The 25,361-nt window shown below is 37.0% G+C and overlaps 1 protein-coding gene across 2 annotated transcripts in view; it reads right to left on the bottom strand.

Annotated features, from left to right (window-relative positions):
* The window catches only part of GALNTL6 (polypeptide N-acetylgalactosaminyltransferase like 6), a 1,190,952-nt gene that overhangs the window by 76,871 nt on the left and 1,088,720 nt on the right, over positions 1-25,361 (bottom strand). For both annotated transcript variants that reach the window (XM_078069438.1, XM_078069439.1), the window contains one exon: positions 17,722-17,829. In XM_078069438.1, coding sequence (XP_077925564.1) covers positions 17,722-17,829 — 108 coding nt within the window. The remainder of the gene's footprint in view (positions 1-17,721; positions 17,830-25,361) is intronic.

Raw genomic sequence — 25,361 nt, 5'->3', positions numbered from 1 at the left:
AGTAGTCTAACTTTTAATGAAACTGCTAAACTATTTTCCAAAGTGGTTGTTCCATTTTACATTCCCATTAGCATTGTGTGAGCATTTCAGTTAAACCATAACTTCAACACTCAATACGGTCAGTCTTTTTATTTTTGCCATTATAAAAGTATGGTTTCAATTTACATTTCCTTAATGTCTAATAATGTGAAACCTCTTTTCATGTACTTATTTACCATCTGTATATCTTTTTTGGTGAACTACCTATTTAAATCTTTTGCCCATTTAAAAATTGGGTTGTTTGTTTTCTTATTATTGAATTCTGAGAATTCTATATATGTTCTGGATACAAGTCTTTTGTTAGAAATGTGATAAAAAATTTATTTAAACTAAAAAAAAGTTTACCCATTCCTCCCACCCCTCATCCCTTACCTCTGGCAATCATTTATCTGTTCTCTGTATCTATGAGCTTGTTTTTTTTTTTTTTAATTCCACATGTAAAAGAGATCATGTGGTATTTGTCTTTCTCTATCTGACTTATTTCACTTAGCACATAATACCCTGGAGGTCTGTCTATGCTGTTGCAAATGGCAAGACTTCATTCTTTTTTTAGGGCTGAATCACATTCCATTGTATATTTATACCACAATCATCCATCAGTGGACACTTAAGTTACTTCCATATCTTGGCTGTTATAAATAATGCTGAAATTAACATGGGGGTTTATATATCTTTTTGAATTTTCATTTCCTTCTCTCAGCAGAAACTTTGCAGCCCAGAAGAAAGTGGCATGATATAGTCAAAGTGCTGAAAGAAAAAATACTTCCAGCCGAGAATATTTTACCTGGCAAAATTATCATTCAGAATTGAAGGAAAGATAAGGAGTTTATAGACAAGCAAAAGCTAGGGGAGTTTATTACCACTAAACTGGCCTTACAGAAATCTTAAAGGGACTTCTTTATGCTGAAAAGAAAGGGCACTCTTCAGTGACAAGAACATATATGAAAGAATAAATGTCACTAGAAAGATAAATATATAGTAAAGGTAGTGGATTACTCACTTATAAAGCTAGTATAAATGTTAAAAAACAAAATTAGTAAAGATAACTATGATTATAATAATTAGTTAAGGGATACACAAGATAAAAAGATGTAAAATTTGACACTAAAAACATTAAGCATGGTTGGGGAGAGTAAAAATGTTGAGCTCTAGAATGGGATCAAACTTAAGTGTTATCAACTTAAAATAGACTGTTATAGATATGTTATTATATGTAAGCCTCATAATAGCCACAAAACAAAACCTATAGTAAGTGCAGAAAAGGCAAAGAGAAAGGAATATAAGCGTACTGCTAAAGAAAGTCATCAAACTACAAAGGAAGAGAGCAGGAGAAGAAAGGAACAGAGAGGAAATACAAAAACAGTAAAAAACCAATTAAGAAAATGGTAATAAGTACATGCCTATCAATAACTACTTAAAATGTAAATGGACTAAATTATTCAGTCGAAAAACATAGAGTGGCTGAATGGATTAAAAAAACAAGACCCATCTATGTGCTGCCTACAAGAGACTGACTTTAGATATAGGACATATACAGACAGAAAGTGAAGAGATGGAAAAAGATATTCCATGGAAACGAAACCAAAAGAAAGTTGGAATAGCTATACTTACATCAGACAAAAGAGATTTTGTCCTATTACAATAACTGTAATATGAGACAAAGAAGGGTGTTATATAATGATAAAGGGGTCAGTCCAACAAAAGAATATAATATTTGTAAATATTTATGCATCCAATATAAAAGCACCTAAGTATATAAAGTAAATATTAATAGGCCTAAAAGGAGAAATAGATAGCAATACAGTAATAGTAGGGGACCTTAATTCTCCACTTACATCAACAGATAGATAGCCCAGATAGAAAATTCATAAGGAAACATCAGCCTTAAATGACATCTCAGATAGACTGACTAGATATTTACAGAGCATTCCACCCAAAAGTAGCAAAATACACACTTTCTAGTGTACATGGAACATTTTCTGAGATAATCATATGTTAAGCCACAAAACAAGTCTTAATAAATTTAGAGGATTGAAATCATATCAAGCACATTCTCTGACCACAGTGGTATAAAGCTAAAAATTAATTATATAACGAAAACTGGAAAATTTGCAAATATTTGGAGTTTAAACAGCATGTTACTGAACAGCCAATGGGTCAAAGAAGTCAAAAGAGAAATAAAAAAAATATCTTGAGACAGACAAAATTGGAAATGTAACATACCAAAATTTGTGGAATGCAGCAAAAGCAGTTCTAAAAGGTAAGTTAATAGCAATAAATGCCTTCGTCAAGAAACATGAAAAGTGTCAAATAAACAACCTAACTCTACAGCCCAAGGAACTAGAAAAAGAAGAAACTTAGTAAAAGTTAGGAAATAGTAAAAGTTGGTAGAAGTTAGAACATAGTAAAATCTAGAGCACAATAAATGAAATAGAAACTAAAAAGATAGTAGAGAGATCAATGAAACTAAGAGCTGTTTCTTTGAAAAGATAAATAAAATTGACAAACCTTTATCTAGATACACCAAGAAAAAAAAAGAAGACTCAAATGAATAAAATCAGAAATAAAGAGAAGTTACAACTAATAACATATAAATACAAAGGATTGTAAGAGACTACTATGAGCAATAATGTGCCAACAAATTGGACAACCTAGAAGGAATGGATAGATGGATACGACCTACCAAGACTGAATCATGATGAAATAGAAAATCTGAACAGATTGATTACTAGTAAGGAGATTCAATCAGTAATAAAAAACCTCTCAAAAAAGTACAGGATCAGACAGCTTCATTGGTGAATTCTATTCAAAGAAGATTTAATACCAATTCTCAAACCCTTCCAAAAAACGGAAGAGGAGGAAACTCTTATAAACTCATTTTATGAGGGCAGTATAAGTCTGATACCGAAACCAGACAAGGATGCCACAAGGATGCCAATATCTTTGATGAATGTAGATGCAAAAATCCTCAACAAAATATTAGCAAACCAAATTTAACAACACATTAAAACAATCATACACCATGATTAAGTGGAATTTATTCTAGGGATATGCAAGGATGGTTCAACATCCACAAATTAGTCGATGTGATATACCAAATTAACAAATGAAAGCTAAAAATGATCATCTCAGTAGAAGCAGAAAAGGCTTTTGACAAAATTCAACGTTCATTTATCACAAAAATTCTCAACAAAGTGGGTACAGAGGGAATGCACCTCAACATAATAAAGTCCATATATAATAAACGCACAGCTAACATCATAGTCAGTGGCAAAAAACTGAAAGCTTTTCTTCTAAGATCAGGAACAAGACAAGGATGCCCACTCTTGCCATTTTTATGCAACATAGTATTGGAAATACTAACCAGAGCAATTAGGCAAGAAAAATAGTCATTCAAATTGTAAAGGAAGAAGTAAAACTGTTGCTATTTGTAGATGACATGATATTATATATAGAAAACTATAAAGACTTCATCAAAAAACTGTTAGAACCAATCAATGAATTCAGTAAAGCTTCAGGATACAAAATCAATACACAAAAATCTGTTGCATTTCTATAACTAATAACAATCTGTTGAAGGAGAAATTAAAAAAAGAGTCCCATTTACAGGGCACCTGGGTGGCTCAGTCATTAAGTGTCTGCCTTTGGCTCAGGTCATGATCCCAGGGTCCTGGGATGGAGCCCCGCATTGGGCTCCCTGCTCCGCATCGGGCTCCCTGCTCCACAGGAAGCCTGCTTCTCCCTCTCCCACTCCCCCTGCTTGTGTTCCCTCTCTCACTGTGTCTCTCTCTGTCAAATAAATAAATAAAATCTTAAAAAAAAAGTCCCATTTACAACTGAATTGAAAAGAATAAAGTATCTGGGAATAAATTTAACTAAGGAGTTGAAAAATCTGTATGTTGACAACCACAAGGCATTAATGAAAGAAATTGAAGAAGACACAAATAAATGGAAAGATATACTAGTACTCGTGGTTTGGAAAAATTAATATTGTTAAAATGTTCGTACTATCCAAAGCAATATATAGATTCATTGCAATCCCTATCAAAATCCTAATGGCATATTTTATAGAAATAGAACAAACAATTCTAAAGTTTGTATGTAAGACCCTGAATAGCCAAAGCAATTATTTTTAAAGATTTTATTTATTTATTTGACAGAGAGAGACACAGCGAGAGAGGGAACACAAGCAGGGGGAGTGGGAGAGGGAGAAGCAGGCTTCCAGCAGAGCAGGGAGCCCGATGTGGGGCTCAATCCCAGGACCCTAGGATCATGACCTGAGCTGAAGGCAGACACTTAATGACCGAGCTACCCAGGTGCCCCTAGCCAAAGCAATCTTGAGAAAGAGGAGAATAATGCTAAAGATATCATGCTCCCTGATTTCAAACTATATTACAAAGAAATGTGATTTGTAAATATTTTCTCCCAGTCTGTATCTTGTCTTTTTATTCTCTTTACAGTGCCTTTTGAAGAGCAGGAGATCTTAATTTCAGTGGAGTCCAATTTATCAATCTTTCCTTCTAGGTGTAAGTGCCTAGAGTGTCATATCTCCCCAACCTCACAATTTTTCTTCTTCGTTTTTTTTCTAGAAATGTTTGACCATATGCAAGTATCTAATTCAACTCTATTTTCTTTCATTAATCCTTTTGTTGTCAATACTACTGTCATGATTACTGTAGCTTGAAATCAGGTAATGTAAGTCCTCCAACTTTGTTCTTTATCAAGTATCTTAGGTCCTTTGCATTTCTAGATAAATTTTAGAATCAGTTTGCCTATTTTTTTTCACTGTGGTAAAATATACGTAACATAAAATTTGCCTTTTGACCACTTCTAAATGTGCAGTTTGGTGGCACTAGAAACATTCACATGCTTCCAACAACACAGTTCAGATTTCAGTTGCTATGGTATGTTAACTGTGAGTAATTGTATAAGGAACACATGTTGCTGTTAGCTCTTCAAACCACAAATCACTATGTAAATAATAAATGCATATTATGATCAATGACCAATTACATCACTTCTTTCAAAGTCTGTTGGTGATTGATCATGGCACATCTGCTATTCAGTTCATACACAGTTCACATCTGTTTTTCAGTTCACACATAGTCAGAAACATAGTTGTGTTTTGTCCTTGTTTCCTATAGATAAACATGACATGACATTTTACAAAAGTGGATAATCAAAATGAGAGACTTGGCTAACAAAGATGAAAGAGCAGCAAAAAAGCAAAAAGTGATAATGCTGAAAGTGAAATTCAAATAGAATTTCTAGGAGAAATGACTGGCCATGGAAATGTTAACATTGCTGTCATTTGAGAGACTCTAGATATATAGCCAGGGAGTTTAGCAAGAGTGTATTTCTTGTCATAATGAGGAAAATACTTGTCCTAGAGAAAGTGATACCATCAAAAACTTCACATCACAGGAACTATGGTAGATATTTCACAGCATTGAAAGCATAAAGGATTAAATATTGGAAGGTGACTCAAACTTAAAAAAGGAATATTACAATTTGCCAAGGCATGGAAAAAAATGCTCTCTCTTTAGCATAAATTATGTGAAATACAATTTGAATGAATGTTCTAGCTACTTCTGATGAGTATTTTTACAAACAAATGAAATACCTTAATTTTCCTCCCAAAAAACTAAAAACATTCACATGGTTATGCAACCATTGCCACCATCCATTTCCATAACTTTTGTCATCTTCCTAAACTGAAACTCTAAACTCATTAAACAATAACTCCCCATTTCCTCTTTCCTCAGTCTTTAGCAACTGCCATTCTATTTTCTATTTCATATGAATTTGACTATGTAAGATATTTCATATAAGAGGAATCATGCAGTATTTGTTATTTTGTGACTGGCATATTTCAGTTAGCATATGTCTTCAAGATTCAGCCGTTCTGTAGTATATGTCAGAATTTTCTTCCTTTTTATGGCTGAATAATAATCCATTGTGTGTGTATATATATATATATACCACATTTTGCTTGTCCATTTATTGTCAAGCAAATACTGGGTTTCTATGTTTGACTATTACTATGAACATGTGTGTACAAATATCTGTTTGAGTCCTTGCTTTCAATTCTTTTGTGTATGTACTCAGAAGTAGAATCATTGGATCATATGGTAATTACATCTTTATTTTTTTGAGGAACCTCCAAACTGTTTTCTACCATGGCTGCAACATTTAACATTTCTGCCATGTACAAACATTCTAATTCCTATACATCCTTTCCAGCACTATTTTCTGTTTTTTTTTTTTTTTTTTCCCTTCAATAGTAGCCATCTTAATGGGTGTGAAGTGGTATCTCATCATGGGTTTGTTTTGTATTTTCCCTAATCATTAGTGATATTACACATCTTTCACATGCTTATTGGCCATTTGTATATCTTCTTCGGAGACATGTCTATTCAAATCCATTGCCCATTGTTAAATCAGCTTGCTTGTTTATTTGTTATTACTGAGTTGTAGAAATTCTTTAAATATTCTGGATATTAATCCCTTATCAGATATATGATTTGCATATATTTCCTGCCATTCAGTGAGTTGCCTTTTGATACCTGTTGATAGTATCTTTGAGGCATAACTTGCCTAATGTTTAAGCTTCAAGTGGACCACCTGAGGTAATCATGTCCCTTAAAATTGGACTGATTGCTGCTCCTGAAGAGTTGTTAAACAGGAAGAGCTGTATTAGTTATCTATCAATACATAACAAATTACCCTCAATGGAGTGGCTTAATAATAAACAATTTTAAAAATATTTTACAGTTTCTGTGGGTCAGGAAACTGGGAGTGGTTTAGCTGGGCAATCTGGCTTGGATTTTCATCAGTTTCAGTCAGATTTTGGCTAAAGAAGCAGTTATCTTTTTTTTTTTTTCCAATACGTGCCCTCTTTAATATCCATCACCAGGCTAACCCATCCCCTCCCCCCTCCTCCCCTCTAGAACCCTCAGTCTTGAATGGGGCTGGAAGATCTTCTTCCAAGGAGGCTTACATGTTTGATAAAGTGGTGCTTGCTATTGGTAGGAGGACTCAGGTTTCCTCCATATGGGCCTCTCTAGAGGGCTGCTTGAGTGTCATCATGATGTGGTGGCTAGCTTCCCCCAAATCAAGCCATCCAAGCAATCAAGGTGGAAGCTGCGATGCCTTATGACCTCGCCTCAGAAGCAAAATGTGGAATGATAGGACATAAGTGAAAGTGTGGTTTCTGTTTCTTTTAGCTAGCCCACAGCTAAAGGACAACCTTCCTGAGTCTATCCGGGACTGAGAGAAGTTCTGGCACTTTGAGAATTGAAGTGTTGGTTTCTCCAGAGACAGCACCATGGACTAGGAGTTGATGCTCTTCTTCTGAATGGTGGAGGTGGTGTGGCTTCTCCAATGGCTTCCCAGGCAAGAAACAGGCAAGTGGGAGCACAAAGAAGAAGCAAGTCATGGGTGAGGCAGAGCGGGTACTGCATCTGACAAACAGGTATGTAAGCACGCAGGGAGGAAGCCTTTTGGGGAAATCTAGAGACATCAGGAGGATAAGGTGAAGGGTGTCCATTTCTGGCAATCAAGCCATGGTGTCTCATGCTACCACAACTTGAGTATAAAAGGCAGTTTGGGGTGCCTGGGTGGCTTAGTCAGTTAAGCATCTGCCTTCAGCTCAGGTCATGATCCCAGGGTCCTAGGATCGAGCCCTGCATCAGGCTCCCTGCTCCGTGCGGAGCCTGCTCTCCCTCTCCCCCTGCTTGTGCTCTCTTTCTGTCAAAAAAATTAATCTTAAAAAAAGGCAGTATGATTTTATTTGTAGATAATTATTAATACAATTGCTTTTTTTAATTTTTTTTATTATTTTTATTATTTATTTCTGAGAGAGAAAGAGAGAGAGAGCGGGGGAGGGGCAGAGGGAGAGAAAGAATCTCAAGCAGACTCCCTGCCGAGTGCAAGCCCATGCAGGGCTTGACCCCAGGACCCTGAGATCATGACCTGAGCCAAAATAAAGAACCTGATGCTCAACTGACTGAGCCACCCAGGTACCCCACAATTACTATTTTTTAAAAAAAATAAATCACAACCAGCACTTCTAACCATTAACCAAAGAGAGTATCAAGTGTTTTGTTCCGTAATAGTGAACATCTACCACAAGCAAACTGTGGTTAAACTAAATGCTGCTACAGTATTCATTCCATTTGTTATTAGTACAACCTGTTTTATTTTTCATACTGTCAAAATAGACCAAAAAAACTCTATGTTTTTAATAGCTTATGTAGGGTCCTAAAGTTGGAATTCATATCTGTTCAAAGTTTAGGTAATCTGTGAAATTTTATTTTTATAAGCTGTTTTCAGAATTAGAACACTAAAAGCATCCAGGCACCACAGAGCTGCCAATTGGTTTTGACCATTTCTCAGTCTATAGAATATCAAATGGAACTATTTTCTTTACTTCAAATGTAACATCAAAAAGAGATATACTTGGGCTGGAATTGAAGTTGGAAATGGAATTCTTTTTTTGTGTGTGTGTATAAAATTGACATGTGACATACTAGTTTCAAGCGTATAACATAATGATTCCATATTTGTATGCACTGGAAAGCAACCACCATACTAAGTCTAGTTATTGTCACTCACCACACAGTTACAATTTTTTCCCGTGTGATGAGAACTTTTAAGATTTACCCTGTTGGCAACTTTCAAATACACATTCTAATAATACTGACTATGGCCACCATGTTGTATGTTATACCCCTGGAAATGGAGTTCTCGCCACGAACTAATAAACTATTAGAAACAAGGGTGATCAGAACGCCTGGGTGATAGACATTAGGGAGGGTATGTGCTATGGTGAGTGCTGTGAATTGTGTAAGACTGTTGAATCACAGACTTGTACCTCTGAAACAATACATTATATGTTAAAAAAAAAGAAGAAGATAGCAGGAAGGGAAGAATGAAGAGGGGGGGGACTCGGAGGGGGAGGCGAACCATGAGAGACTATGGACTCTGAGAAACAAACTGAGGGTTCTAGAGGGGAGGGGGGTAGGGGGATGAGTTAGCCTGGTGATGGGTATTAAAGAGGGCACGTACTGCATGGAGCACTGGGTGTTATACGCAAACAATGAATCATGGAACACTACATCAAAAACTAATGGTGTAATGTATGGTGATTAACATAACATTAAAAAAAACCCAAAGTTGATCAGAACAGAAATGAAATACTACAGGCCTCAAGCACAGAGTCACTGTGCATTTACACATCTTACGGTAAGAAGCTAATTCCACAAAATGAGTGCTTCCCATTAAGGTGCTCCCGTGGCTTCATCATCCCATTGGGGTCCCGAAAGGTGGAGTTAGAAAGTAGCCTGCCGGGCTTCCTCTTGCAAGAGTTGCATTTTTGGTTATTAAGATTATGGCATGCTAAAATATTTAAATTTGCTTAAATTTCAGTAGGTTAATTTTGTAGCAGCAGGGTCCTATTTTATCTAAGCAAGCTTTCTCCTTTCTGAGGCTCCAGTGGAGTTGTGAATGCAGGAAAATGTTCGGTTCTAATGGGGATAATGACAAAAACGCAATTATAATTTCCCCTAGCCCACAAATGGGCTCACCATGTAGTTTCTCAAGTGCTTTGAAAAAAGAAATCTGTATAAATGCTAACTAATAACATAAAGTGCCAAGGTGCTTTAGGTAGGAGAAGGAGTAGCCAAAAGCAGACTGGAAAAGGTACCACAGGAAAGAGAAAATCATTCCGATTTTAATTTTGTTAAGAATGACAGAGTAAGAGTATGATTAATCATGATGGCTAATTGTCATGTAGATGCCTAGGATCCCCATTTAAATATTATATTTATCCTATAAAATCTTCCAAAGGCTTGGGACATCTGGGTAGCTCAGGTCATGATCTAGGGGTCCTGAGATCCAGCCCTGTGTTGGGTTCTGGGCTCAGCATAGAGTCTACTTGAGATTCTTTCTCTCCTTCACCCTCTGCCCCTCCCCCATACTCCACTCACACATGCTCCCCGCCCCCACCGCCAAAAAAGTCTTCCAATAGGCTTAACAAAAAACACATGGGAAATATTGGTCCTCACTAGATAGCTCAGGAAATGCTGAATTTTGTCCTTATGGATTAGAGATTGCTTGTCTCAATGCCAAGACCCATTTTGCACATTAGAAAGCATTAGCTACTTGATTCACAAGTCATAGCTGAGCTAAACCTGGGGAAGCACTGAGGAATACTTGAAACAATGAAATTGAGCAGAATGCTTTAACTGGTAAATTGATAGCATCTGTGGGAGTTTTTGGGCGGGTACGATATAGAGCAAACGAATAGGAAGAAAATCAAACTAAAAGTTCATTTTGAGAAGCTTTGTGGAAAATTGCTGAGTTTTAAAATAATGTGGTTCTTTTTACCTCACATGTTCTCATGATACTTCACTTTCTGTTTAGTGTTTCTATGTTTGGTATGCAAATTCCATGTTTTAGCTCCATATTTTTAAAAAAATTTAAGGACAATTGTGATTCTGTTGTTATTTGTTAAACAGACAAAACATATGTGGATACTTAAAAAAAATTCTGATACCACTGGTTTAGGAGTTAAGGGAACAAGTGAGGGTCAAGCAGTGAGAAGTAAGTTTGTGTTTCGTGTTTTTCCCAACTCCTCTGTCTGGGTCCTTGGCAGAGTAGTTTTACTTTGCCTTGTTTTCCTCTTATGCAAAACAAGCATAAAACGTCCAGTGTCCAAAAAAGGGCCATTGTTAAAGGGTGAGTATGAGTGCTCTACTAGTGTCATGTGCCAGAAACTTGTCTCCAGTATGGGGCGATGTCCTTGGTGATGTGACATTCCATTACAAAAGGATGACCCAATGCTATTGGCTTAGGACATGTAGCATGCTCTATGTGTCTCGATGGTAGGCAATTGATAAATATTGATTGAAAAATTTCTCCAGCCTGAGCCTCTGTTGAGGCTTTAGAGATGACCCTTCTCCTCATAACACGCAATGGACTCATCATATCTTAAGGATTTATTGACTCATTATCGTCGCATAATAAACTTATGGTTGTTTTCTTTAGGGAGACTCTCATGAAGAATGATGAAATATTATTTATGAAAGATGCTTGGACTTCTTAAATAAACAGCCCCATCTAAAGAGAGGATATTATATTCTAAAATGTGGCCGAGAAGGGAGAGAAGCAAACCCATGATTGCAGTATGTGAATCATCTTTAGTTCTGGCCCTCAGTATCAGACAGTCTTATTGCCTTTTTTGTTATATTGTAAGGAAGAGTTAGAGATAGTTATTGTTTTCAGACGAATTGCTTCTGCATGGAAGTCCTAGCCATTTATGCAGGCTGAGTCTTTTTGGAAGAATTCATCATTTTCCTGCTTTTTGGGAGAAAGCCCATGATAGGCTGCCGTGTCCCCGAACTCAGTGATAGTTTCAGATAATGCACCTGAACTCTATAGTTTTAAGAGCAACAGGAAGAAGTGCTGGCTGCCGTTGATGGCTAAGGTTGTCATGCTACAGCTCCTATTTGCCAGGCAGTTTTATGAGAGTAAACTGATTTATAATCATCAGGGGGAGAAAGGTCAATTTGTGGGAGCAGATTTCTCATTCATCACCATACTTTATAGCCTTGTTGGTGATTTTATTTTCTGATATCAAAGTAGTCATTTTGGTCTTGCTAAAGCTTTTCCTCGACTGATATATTTTTCTGACATAAATGAGGGAGGGCATACGTCAGATCTTGTGTTCTTCCATTTCAGCTGCTTCAGACCGGGATAGCCGACACCGGGGTGAATGATGAGGGGGCACTCACTAATCGACTTGGGGTGGTCCGGCTTTGACATTGAAACACTCCTTCCCCACTCCTCCTCCTCTGTACCTCCCTCCACCCTGACTAATTTCAACAGTCTGAGATGATCTATGGAGTCAGCAGAACCAGATGTCACCAGGGATATGACACCGGACTAATGACAACTTGGGAAATAGGTTAAGAGGTCACTTCATAGCCGACAGAGGCAAAAACCACCATTCTCCCTCAGACCTCAGGTTTAACCTTCATGCCCATGAAGTATAATAACCATAGGACATCTTCAAAGCTCATGGCATTCTGCCAAGAAACCCTAGGTAAATACATAAGGTGAAAAACATTTGTAACTTGGATGTAGATCACAGTGTGGCCTGTAGGATCATTAAATATTATGTATTAATATAGAACATATATCGCTATGTGTTAAATAATGCTAGATGTGATTTATGAGATTTACCTCCTCTTCTCTAAAATCATAATCACAATGATAACATTATAATCTCCACAAAATAGTTTATAAATAAGTATCTAAGATACAGATCTCATTCCATAGCGAGTTTAGTTACATTTATTTAACCTTTGCTCACCCTCACGGTATTCCGATTGTTATGTAGATTGCTGGACTGTGTGGATGCCACCTGACTTTCGTAATCAGGGCCATTAGTTATGAGAAGTTAAAGTTTGGGGGGCTTGGATGGCTCAGTCGATTAAATGTCTACCTTTGCTCAGGTCATGATCCCTGGGTCCTGGGATGGAGCCCCACATCGGGCTTCCTGCTCAGTGGGGAGTCTGCTTCTCCCTCTCCTTTTGGCCCTTCCCACCCCCCAGGATTGTGTGTGTGCGCGCACACACACTCTCTCTCTCAAATAAATACATAAAATCTTTAAAAAAAAAGAAGTTAAAGTTTATATTTATCTTGTTCATCATTTATCCTTCCAGGCTCTAGCATAGTGCCTGGCATGATAAATACTTTTTTTTTTTTTCAGAAATGAACATTTATTGATATAGAAAATCTGATTTTTGTGGGCTCTCAGAATTCTAGATGGGAAATCTGTGCAAGTCTCCAGAGATCTGGCTCTCCCTGAGCTCATGTAAGGCAGTTGCTTCTCACCCTCCTTACCTAAAACCAATCTGAGCATTTTCCCCCTTCCCCTTCCTCGCGTCCCCATTTTTGTACTGATATGATTTTTTCTTAGAAGCCATGATGAAAACCTCATAGTCACATTTGGCCTCTCTCTCACCGCAGTGTGGCAAATCAATAAAAACCTTTTAGGAAATTTTTTTTACAAATGCTTCTTACATTCAAAATGTTATTTTCCTTAGTCTTTCTCCCACTAAATATTTACTTGTTGGTTGACCTGTTTTTACCCCTTTTATTTTTATCCTGGCATTTCCTGCTCAAAAACTATGAGTACCTCCCCACAATTTATAAGAAAAATACACCCTTCTCTGGACATGGGGTCCTCCAGAGTCTGTCTCCAAGGTACATTCCTGGTTTAGCTCCATAGGTCCCAAACACAATCCTTTCTCACTGTCTGTGCCTACTCCTTCCTACAGGTAGGAACTCAGGCTGGAGCCCCCACCCTTCTGCTCCAGCTGCCCCTGTTTACTCCAAGCCTCCCTATGAGGGGCACTATGGTAGGAGGGGTAAACCTTGGCGAGTCCGGTCTCAGTTCACCATCCCAGCTCTGCTCACTTGACATTTAACCTTATCCCTTCTAATGTGAGTTACATTTTCAAGTTCTATAGGCCATCCTGTGCAATCGGAGTTTTACGGGGTTTGACTTCTTTTGTTTTATAGCTTTATCTTGCAACTTGGATGATGGTTGCCATAAAATGCAAGATGATATTTTAGAAAAGAAAATATTATTAATACCATGTCAGTGGCAAACCACAGAAGTACACAATCCTCTGATTCGCATTCTGTCACACCCCTTGCAAACTTAGAGTATCGGTTCCAATTTTGTGTCCCATGCTGTCCTCCTTTGGAGCTAGGGAGGACAGCTGTGTGAGCCTCCAGGACAGCCCCCCTCACAGTCGGCAGGGCTACCCTTCACTGGCTTGGGATCCTCCTGGGGAAACTCCTTTGGGTAAAGTCGCATCCGTGGGACGACCCTTGTGCTACAGTCAGCTAGTATGTTTATCCATGGGGTGACGGCTCTGCCCCTCTGTCATGTCCTGTTCACAGAGCCACTGATCTCAGGTCCAATGGCTTTGACTGTCTCCCAAAGCACTAGCATTCACAGAGAAGTCTGTGAGGTGCCAATATGGCTGCTCCTTGGGCAGAGTGTGTGGTTCACCTCACAACCCATCAGAATGAAGGGTCTCCTTGGAGTCTTCCACCCACCTGCCCCTCAGCCACTTCCGCCGTGCAGAGGCTCGGTGGGCCTTTTGCTGGGGAGCTGCTCCCTCTTCTGTGATGAGGACAGTGTCATCTCCAGGAAGGGACAACTGTCACTACAGCCCTGGGGACTGTCTCGTCTCCCTACAACAATAGGGATTAGCATCCCTTCCCTCAGGGACTGGCAGTTCGTTCCTGGTGAAAAGATACTACAACAATGCCCAGTATACAAACATTGGACCGGATGCTGACTCAGCAAAATATCTAATTGTATTCATGATGAGTGGATACTCTGATTCCCAGAGGAAGATCAATTGTAAGTCACTGTCTTGGATTTTTGCATTTTATGGGAACTGACAGAAGGATGCTAATTTTTATTTTTGCCAAATAAGGGCGTTAATAAAAATCTATCTTGTATTCTGTCATAAAAAAGGAAAAAAGTCTCTAATTGCTGCATAAAAAGATATCATTAAATTGAGTATATGTAGCTTTGTGATCCTTTTTTTCTCAGTTCACTGAGGCTGGGTGAAAGCTGGTCCAGGAACTGGCTCTGGGTTACTGGTCCTGAGTTTGGGAACCACTATTCTGTTAAATTTGTTCATTTAATTGAGGTGCCCTTGAAGGTCCTCTTTCAGTTCAACAGCTATGTTGCCCTCCCTACTCCTCCTCCCTCTACCTGTATATATCTTTACAATACGTTTGAACAATTACTTGGTGTCCTGTATTGTCCTCGGATGGTTTCATATATAGCTATCTTGTCTCTCACAACCAGACTGTAATGCTAGGTAAACAGAAGGTACTAATTATTTGCATTTGTTTCTATAATACACACACTGGTGCACTGTTTAGAGGACTGCAAGCTATTCACACAACTGTGTGTATGTGTGTGTGTGTGTGTGTTTGGAAGTCAGCTGGAATCCTCAGTTTACATAGGTACACACATAAAATGTGCACGTTTTTGAAAAATTAAATGAGCTTTGTAAACTAAGAAAACGCACCTTTGGAGTTAAAATCTCCATCTTCTACATTTCCCAGTGAGGCTGGAGAGATTGACTACCCATTGAACAGACATGGCCCTGCATCTGAAGCACCTTTAAAGTCTCTCATCATTTTTGATGATTTAGTAACGACGTAGAGGGTAGCAAGCAGGTAGTTGAGTCTCTCCCACAAAAATCAGAATTGTTTTTTTTATTTAAGATACCATAAAACATTCCTTAGACTGACAGTGGAGCTTCAATATTTATGACTTTCTGATTGCTCTAGCGGTTTAGGAAAAAAAACCAAAAACTAAAAATGAGCCCTCAAGTAAAAGTGGAAAAGATTAAAATTCCTTTTTTTTCATTTGAATGAACACTCATTTATTTGCTGGGAACTTTATGTGCCAGCCCTAGTTTTCCTATATTTGACAGTCCTTGAAAAAGTATTTACTGTTATATATACTTTTATTTACACTGTATATATACTTTTATATACACTGACATAGTATTTAATTTCTTTCTTGAAAATATATGAACAGTTTTATTTTTTGAAGATATACCCTCTGGACCAGCACAACTTTCCCCTCCAGTTTGTACACACTAATTTTGACTACAAACCAAGCACACATTCCATCCATCTGGCAAATGAATGATGCAGAGTGGGGCACAAATTGGGCGCATTTGAGTGGGTGAAAGGGACAAGTGACAACATCATTATCTTTGGGGTAGTTTAACCTGCTGTGATTTATGATATCCACATGGCTGATTTGTGATAATGTGCTCAAAACTGGACCTTTTAGTGAATTCTTGTTGTTTTCCTGAATGAGCTTGGAGATTCATATGTGTTAAGTCTTATGACAAGATTGAATCATATGTCCTTGTCCAAGATGCAGCTCTTTAATTGCTTTATGATTTTGTGATTTTTTTTCTCAAAGAGCATATTTTTGCAGCTACTCAGTGGAGTACGCTACTAATCTTTTGAAGAGGGCGTAATAATATGACTATTTCCCTTCAAGGTGTATGTGAGGTAACTTCATGACTATTAACTCACACTGTTATAAAAAAGATTATGGATGTGGCTTAAGGAAATGGACAGTGTCGACAATCTCAGAAAGGGAGTAAGAAAGAATCCTCTTCCCCCAAAAGACTCACTAGAAATGAAAATTTTTTTATACTTCACTGAAATGTTTAAGTTTTAGTTAGACAAACCTGTAGCATTTTCTAGTCTTAGTTTTTCCTGGTTAATTAATCCTTTCAACTAATATTTGTTGAGTGTCTATCAAGCTTTGTTCGAGGTGTTGGGAGTGTAGTAGCAAATAAAACAGAGAAAACACTATGCCTTTGTGGGGTTAATATTTCTTTTTCTTTTTTTTTTTTTTATTTGAGAGAGAGAGTGAGAGAGAGAGAGCACAAGAGGGGGGAGTGGGAGAGGGAGAAGCAGACTCCCTGCCGAGCAGGGAGCCCGATGCGGGACTCGATCCCGGGACTCCAGGATCATGACCTGAGCCGAAGGCAGTCGCTTAACCAACTGAGCCACCCAGGCGCCTGTGGGGTTAATATTTCTAATGAAACCCGATGAACTAGTTTATATTTTAAAGAAGCTTGTGAGCTTATTGAGCTTTCTAGAAAAGACTCAAATAGTTATATATTGCAGCCATACTAGTAAAAGAACGAAAATGAATAATTCAAGATTAGATTCCTAGGAGAACACTGTGTGAAGCGATGTGGCAAAACCACCTTTTTTTTTTTTTTCCCCCTAGATTTTGCATCTCTGCGGTGGCAGGTACATACTGTGGTGAATACAACTAACCCAGCTCTAGAGACAGTCACATGGAAAACAGAAATTGTCAGGATTATTTCACGAAAGTATCATGACTTTCTCCCAAATATGTATGAGAACATTCTAAAATGCAGAAGAAAAAAGCATCCTTTCATTTAGCCTATGAAAAAGGTTTTATTTGAAACAGTATCTGAAAAAACATCTTGCAACTGGCCAAATTTGGGATTTGGGGGATAGGATAAAATTTTAGGCAGAGCTGGCCCTAGTTGCAAATGAGAAGGCAGAGTTTGGGCAACCACTTCTCCCTGTCTTGTTTCTCCATCTGACTTTTTATGGATCCTGTTACACTCCATGAAGGGGAGCAGGGGGAGTTCTGAAGACCTGGGTTTAAACCCCTCCTCTGCTATTTATCATTCATTTGTGCATAAACAAGCCACCTGGCAAGCCCCAGTTTTCATCTACAAAATAAGGCTAAGACTATCAATCTCAAAAGGAAGAGGTAAAGATTAAATATAATGTATGTGAAAGTGTTTTGAAATAATTAAACACAAGAATTAGCATTAATAGTTAGTACTTCCTTAAAGAATGGAAATAAAACTCTGAGGAACACAGAAACGGTTTATATACTAAAGCCTGTCAAATGGAATGGGAAGTGGTGGAGTTTTTATTTTAGTCATTTGTTTCTATCAGACAGTGCCTGTCCGTCTGGGTCACAAATTATACCATGTATGAGGCTGCTTAGTCTGCCTACAGGAAGCCCTATCAAGCCCAACTTATTCTGACCCCGTTACTCACTCTTGCCAGGCTGGTCCCAGATGGAACTTTATAAGGGACGTACTTCCTGTAGATATGACCAACTCTAGAACATGGGACATCAAACATTTCTCCTCCACACATCCAAACCTAAAGAGAGGAAATTTAAAAGTATAACGAAAGAGAACAGCACACCACAGATAAAAAAAGGAATCATTAGTAAGAATCATAAAAAATAATCTTAGAATCACTCGGTCTCTAAATTAATAATTTCTATTTATCATAAAAGGTTAACCAAGAAAAAAAAAACCTCACATTTTTCAAAACCTAGATTCATAACAGTATAGAACCAAAATACTAGTTCAGTAAAGTCTAATTTCCATAGACAGCATGTTGGCATATTTTTATTCTAGTAGAATTTGTTCACAAATATTACATTGCAGTGACATTTAATGCTTAGATATTTTCTTATTTATACAACTATTTGTTTTGACAATCTTGTGGAATCATTTGAAGAAATAGCATTGGAATTTAAGTGGCAATTCAAAATTTTAGAATATAAAAAATGGAATTTTAAAAATAAGTGAATGAATTAAGGAATGCTGACCTATCCATACTTTAAGTGACATCTAGATTCTGAAACCTTCAATAGAAGGTTTCAATAAAAATCACTGTTGCTTTCTAATTTCTCCTACCCTTGATATTTTCTTAGATACAGAAAAAAATTGGTTATTGATGTGGACTCAGGAAATATTAAACTCAAGGTATATGTTAAGATGCTGTATTTGTATATGGTAACAAAAATTAATTGCTCTTTTTTATCATGACTATCCACGTAGACACACCCTTAATCATGGTTTTATATAATAGAGTACTTAGCTATCAAAGGAAAAATTATGGAAAAGGCATCCTAATTACTAGATTTTTAGCTATTTTCATTTCAAGAAAAAGTTTAGAAAAGAGTTAGATACTATCATGGTTAGTTTATATGTCACTTGGCTGCACCACAGTGCCCAGATACTTGGTCAAACATTATTCTGGATGTCTCTATGGAGGTGTTTTTTTTTTTTTTTTTTTTTTGATGAGATTAACATTTAAATTGGACTTTGAGTAAAGCATTACATCCTCTGTAATGTGGGTGAACCCCATCCAATCAGTTGAAGACCTTACTGGAACAAAGACTGACTTCTCCCTAGCAAGAAGGAATTCTGCCAGCTGATTGCCCTTGGACTTGAACTGCAGCTCTTCCCTGGGTCTTCAGTCTGCCAGGCTTCCCTGCAGATTTTGGATTTACCAAGCCTCCTCAATCACGTGAACCAGTTCCTTAATACAAATATCTCTCTTAATATATACATATGCCATTGGTTGTTTCTCTGGAGAACCTTTACTAATACAGACATACAGCTTGTTTTAAAGTATAATATTGAAAGAGAGAAAGAAAGATATTTATGTCTTAACTTACATTTGCTTCCAACTTCTTTCACTAAGACGAATGACACCCCAAGTGAGACCAGTAAATAAATAGTGATTAGGGTGATAGAAATCCAAGGGGAAGGCAATTTGATTACTAAAACAATACTCAGTTGCTCTAAATAAGTTCAGGACTACTCATTGTATTAATTTCAACTTAATGGGAAATTTATTGATCTTTTGAATCAAGACATCACAAGTGTGCATAGGTGATATGAAGCTGGCGGGGGCAGTGAACATTCTAAACACTAATACCAACATCTGGAAAGATCTTGAGAGACTGGAGCTATATTAGATTAAACATAAAAAGCGGAAACATAAGGTCTTTGTATCTAAAAATATCAACCCTTCCAGAACAGGATGGGGTGGAAAAAGATTGAGTAGCATAAAACACACGTTATCAGCATAATATGGAGAGGTTGAGGAGTAAGGGTCTGAATCTATCTGTCTGAAGTCTTATGCCAATTTCTGAGTAAATACTTTATATTCCCTCGTAAAAAGAATTACAAAAGTGAGAAAGGGATGCAAAGTGTGTTTTAACAGAAGTAACGAAAAGAACTGGAGGTATGAAGTCTTATTAGAGAAACCTTTTTTAAATATTTGAAGATCCTAGTATTTGGAAGAGATGTTCTGTAGAACCGCAAAGAGATGGGATTAATAGGATAGAGCTATAAAAAGACAGATTTCAACTAGTGGAAGGCAGAACTTTCTAATAGAATGATTAAAGATGAAATGGACCTGTACCTCTGAAACAAATAATACATTATATGTTAAAAAAAAAAAAAAAAAAAAAAAAAAAGAAGATAGCAGGAAGGGAAGAATGAAGGGGGGGAAATCGGAGGGGGAGACGAACCATGAGAGACTATGGACTCTGAGAAACAAACTGACGGTTCTAGAGGGGAGGGGGTAGGGGGATGGGTTAGCCTGGTGATGGGTATTAAAGAGGGCATGTACTGCATGGAGCACTGGGTGTTATACGCAAACAATGAATCATGGAACACTACATCAAAAACTAATGATGTAATGTATGGTGATTAACATAACATAATAATAATAAAAAAAAAGATAAAATGGGCTTCCTGCATCACTAGTTGTGTTGAAATCTGTAGTAGATGACGCTTTGGAGAGAAGTATATAACTTTGAGTGGACAGTTGACCTAGATGATATAATAAGAGTTAGCATTTATCAGTATGTATTGTGCCCTTTTTCATTTAATGCTCACAACTCAATGATAGACTTTACTATTTCCCCTAATTATATAGGTGGGGAAGTGGCAGTCCAGAGTCTGTGTAACTTGCCCAAAGCCATATAATGGACCACCTGCAGAACGGAGATTTGAATCCTAGTAGTCTAACTCCAGCGCCCATATGGTTAATCAATATACTATCTATAGTCAGCAAGCTTTGTCTATAAATGTCATAGTAAATATTTTGGGCTTTTCAGGTCATATGGTCTCTCTTGCAAAAGCAACTCTAGCACAGCTAGCTCTATTTCAATAAAACAGGCAAAGGGCCAAAGTTTGTTGGCCGCCATTCTGTAAGTTACAAAGTCCTTTCAAACGCTGAAATTCAGTGATTCTAAGATAATATATGTGGGACATTGTATTATCCAAAACTGGACACCATAATATCTCCCATTGCACGTACTCCTCCTACAGTGTAACCTTGGTACCTGTCTTGTATTGGTTTGATACGATTTCAGATCCACTGTTTATGACTTAAGTGAAGTTGTTTTTTTGCTTCTGTATTATGGACATCACCAAACACTTCTTTATTTTGTTCAATCTTCCAATGACAATGTCCATTTCAGAAGGAATATGCATATCCCAACGCACTAGAGAGATGTGTTTAGGTGGCAGTGTGACAACATGGTTTTTTAGGAAAGTGCAGCTGTTGTGGCATTTATCAAATTCTTCATCTGTTCTGAAGGATGTGGCTTACATTTTCAAAAGACATTTCCTGGTAGTATCATGTGACGATTTCTTAAAAACAAACCAAAACTATGGCATTATCATGCCTAAGTATCTAATTCTTGGAGAAATGTTTTAAATTCACAAATACTGTGTCTTCCTTTGACAACATAAATATTTTCAAGCAATGCTATTTTACTCATGAATGAGCACAGAGCATTTTTTTCATAATGTAGTTCAAATTGACTGAATAATTGAATCCTTGCTTTATTTTTTAAAATCACTTTTCAATATCGGCTACAAACTGGAATTTAGACATAGAGAACATTAAATTAAATGGAATCATACAATTATACCAGTCATATGAAATATTAAATTAGTTTCAGTAAGAAATTGATTGTCAGAGGATAGTAAGGGAATATTATTATCAGGTATAAGAGGAAACATAATATACTACATGGAAACGGTGATATAAATTCTCAAAAAAATTTGTATGAGTTTATTTACTTCAAAACCTGCTATCGCTCTGACATTATTTCCTACTCTTCTTTCCATCCCTCTCTCTGCTCAAGCCATTTTGGCTTCCTTTCTGTCCCCCCAATATGCCAGATACCCGCCCACCTTAGGGCCTTTGTACTGGCTGTTCCCTCTGTTTGAAATTGTCTTCTAGATCTCCACATGGCTAAATCCTTCATCTCTTTCAAGTCTTAGCTCCAAATCCTTTTGCCCCAAACACCCTCTCATCCTGCACTCTGAGTCCTCATCACTCTCTCCTCCTTCTGTCCTCACAGCCCGTCTCACTCCAGGAGATACCTCATGGACTTACTATGTTATTACTTATCTGTCTCTCTCTCCAACAAAGACAAAAGTCTTTCTGTCTTTTATTGAGTGATGTATCCTAAGCACATAGGACAATGCCTGACACGGAGTTGGTGCTCTATAAATATTTATTGAATACTTAAATAAACTATTGGTTTATTGATATAAAGTGAGGTTAATTCCAGACAACTGAGTTACTTAATGATATCCCACTATTTAGCTGCCATTAAAAATAAAATAAAAATAATGCTGTGATCTCTAGTATATACAAATACAAAGTTCAAGGTAATAAGCTATCCTGAATTTATTTTCATTCATATCTGGATTATTATAAAATAAAGAAATGGCTAATGTTAAAAATACAACATATTACGTATAAATAAGTAATTACATTTCTGGGACTGGAAAATAACTTTCTAATTGTATGGTATGTCTTGGGTGGGCTAAGTTTGAAAAACTTAAGATTAGATAATCAAGCACTTAACCACCTATCTAGAAATTAAGATATTGTTAACCTAAAAAGCTTTGGTGCGTAGATATTGAAAAGGGCCATGTCTGTCATCAAGCTATTCTTATGGGTTAGATGGAATAAAAATTGCACCTTTGGTTTGACTTGATCTAAGGGAGATACACCCATACACACCATTGCTTTGCTTTATTCTTAGAAACTTGGGTGCTGGGGTTGTTCTTTGAAATCAGGAGAAAAAAGAACAATTTATTTTGACCTTTTTTGACCCCGTTTTCTATTTGTTGATCAGAATATAATAAAAGCAGAAATTGGAAGATGTATCTACAGTCTTTAATGAGGACATGGTAGTTTCTAGTCTCAGGGGAAAAGCTCTCATTTCTTGAACCATCTGCTTAGGATTTTTTTCAAAGTAAGAAATGCTCTGTTATGTCAGTATAAAAAAAGATTGTACCCGAACTATCTTGCACTTAATGAGCTTTTAAGAGGTCTGGGAAGGGATAGCAGGGCTTCAGAGGGTACCTTGTTCAGATCATTGCTTTGAAGGTGCAGTGTTCATATTTTGCAGTAACACTTAGCAGTCTTAAAAACAGTGATTAGGGTGGGGACTGTAACAAAAAATCCAGATAGATCACTTATTGTTTTATTCAAAACATTAAGTCTTGGGGAAGACAGAACAAATTTGAACATCTTAAAAGTGCTTTTTAGATAAAATATTATGGCTAAGGACATAATCCCTCATTTCCCTTAATTCATTATTTTACAGTTTAGAAGGTTCATTAGAGGCAAAGTGTTTGCTTTTTTAAAAAAAGATTTCATTTATTTATTTATTTATTTGAGAGAGAGCAATAGCTCGCACATGCACCCGAGCATGAGGTGGGGGAGGGGCAGAGGGAGAGCGAGAGAGAATCCTAAGCAGACTCCTTGCTGAGCCTGGAGTCTGACCTGGGGTTTGATCTCATGACCCTGAGATCATGACCTGAGCTGAAACCAAGAGTTGGATGCTCAACCGACTGAGCCATCCAGGTGCCCGAAAGTGTTTGCTTTTTATCATTATTTCCATATGTCTCCAGATTTTGAGTCTATTGCTTAAATTTTCTGGATTCATCATCTGCTAAAAATAAATGTAAGTTCTTTAAAAACTTAAAAATTGGCTTTCTATATTAGAACAACTTTTTTTTTGAAGGTGGGGGGAACTGTCCAAATATGTGCTTCTCCTTTGTCCCTCAGTTAGGCTGTCAATCATAATAGCTTCCTAATGGCAGGGGCCATTCCTTTCTTTCTTTCTTTCTTTCTTTCTTTCTTTCTTTCTTTCTTTCTTTCTTTCTTCTTTCTTTCTTTCTTTCTTTCTTTCTTTCTTTCTTTCTTTCTTTCTTTCTTTCTTTCTTTCTTTCTTTCTTTCTTTCTTTCTTTCTTTCTTTCTAGAACTACTAATTATTTATTGTACTGAATACAAGTCTCTTGAGGGAAATTTTGTAGAAAAAGAAACACTGTATCTTAGAAATCTGCCAATCCAGTTGATTCACTAAAGTCAAATTTAAAAATATTGATTATAACTTGATTTTTCAAGTTTCAAGTTTTTATTTAAATTCTAGTTAGTTAACATATGGTGTAATATTGGTTTCAGTAGAATTTAGTGATTTATCACTTACGTATAACACCCAGTGCTCATCACTACAAGTGCCCTTCTTAATACTCATCACCCACTTAACCCGTCCCCCTGCCCACTTCCCCTTCAGCAACCCTCAGTTTGTTCTCTGTAGTTAAGAGTCTCTTATAGTTTGCCTCCCTCTCTTTTTCTTCCCATCCCTTATGGTTCATCTGTTTTGTTTCTTAAATTCCACATACGAGTGAAATCATATGATATTTGTCTTTCTCTGATTGACTTGTTTTGCTTAACATAATACACTCTAGCTCTGTCCACATTGTTGCAAATGGCAAGATTCCATTCTTTTTGATGGCTGAGTAATATTCTATTATATATATATACATGTATATATACGTATATACATATACATATATATGTGTATATATACATACACACACACCACATCTTCCTTATCCATTCATCAGTTGGTGGACATTTGGGTTCTTTCCATAATTTGGCTATTGTTGATAATGCTTCTATAAACATTCGGGTGCATGTGCCCCTTTGAATCACTATGTTTGTATCCTTTGCGTAAATATCTAGTAGTGTAATCGCTGGGTTGTAGGGTAGTTCTATTTTTAACTTCTGAGGAATCTCTATACTGTTTTCCAGAGTAGCTGCCCAGTTTGCGTTCCCACCAACAGTGTAAGAGGGTTCCCCTTTCTGCACATCCTTGCCCACATCTGTTGTTTTCTGTGTTGTTAATTTTAGCCATTTCTGACAAGTGTGAGGTGATATCTCATTGTGGTTTTGATTTGTATTTCCCTGATGATGAGTGATGCTGAGTATCTTTTCATGTGTCTGTTAACTATCTTATATATCTTCATTGGAAAAATGTCTAGTCATGTCTTCTGCTCATTTTTTAACTGGATTTCCTTAACTTTTTCAGTTTGTTTTCAGGAGTGTATCTCCAATTTCCCCTTTCCTCTAAGTTAAGCTGAATTGGGTTTCTGTCTTCTAGTAAGGTGAAGAATCCCCCCCCCCAAAAAAAACCCTCTCTGTTTGAACAGTGAGAGTTTGAGTGTCTAGGAGTGCCAAGGGTGTACTTTGAAACAAGCACATTAGTCAAAAACTACTCAGATGACTTGTCATTACAATAGAAACTTTGGAGAAGGCAAGGTTCTTCTAAGCTTCAGCTGATCGGAAATTAAATTTTTTTTTAGGATTTTTCAATATGAAGAAATTTCATCAAAAATAAAAATCGTGAGGACTCTTCAAGTCCCATAGTGGCATTTGCATGTTATTTTTATCTTGGGGAGAAATTGATACAATTTTATGATAATGGAACAGTGGAAAGAACACATGTACAGGGGTTTGAATTGAGCAGGTTACTCCCCTTTTCTCATTGTCCTATTGTCATCTTCTATCA

Source organism: Halichoerus grypus, chromosome 3 (genome assembly GCF_964656455.1).
Source record: "Halichoerus grypus chromosome 3, mHalGry1.hap1.1, whole genome shotgun sequence".
Classification (NCBI taxonomy): Eukaryota; Metazoa; Chordata; class Mammalia; order Carnivora; family Phocidae; genus Halichoerus; species Halichoerus grypus.
Note: the sequence above shows the minus strand (reverse complement) of the source record. Positions and strands in the feature narration are given on the sequence as shown.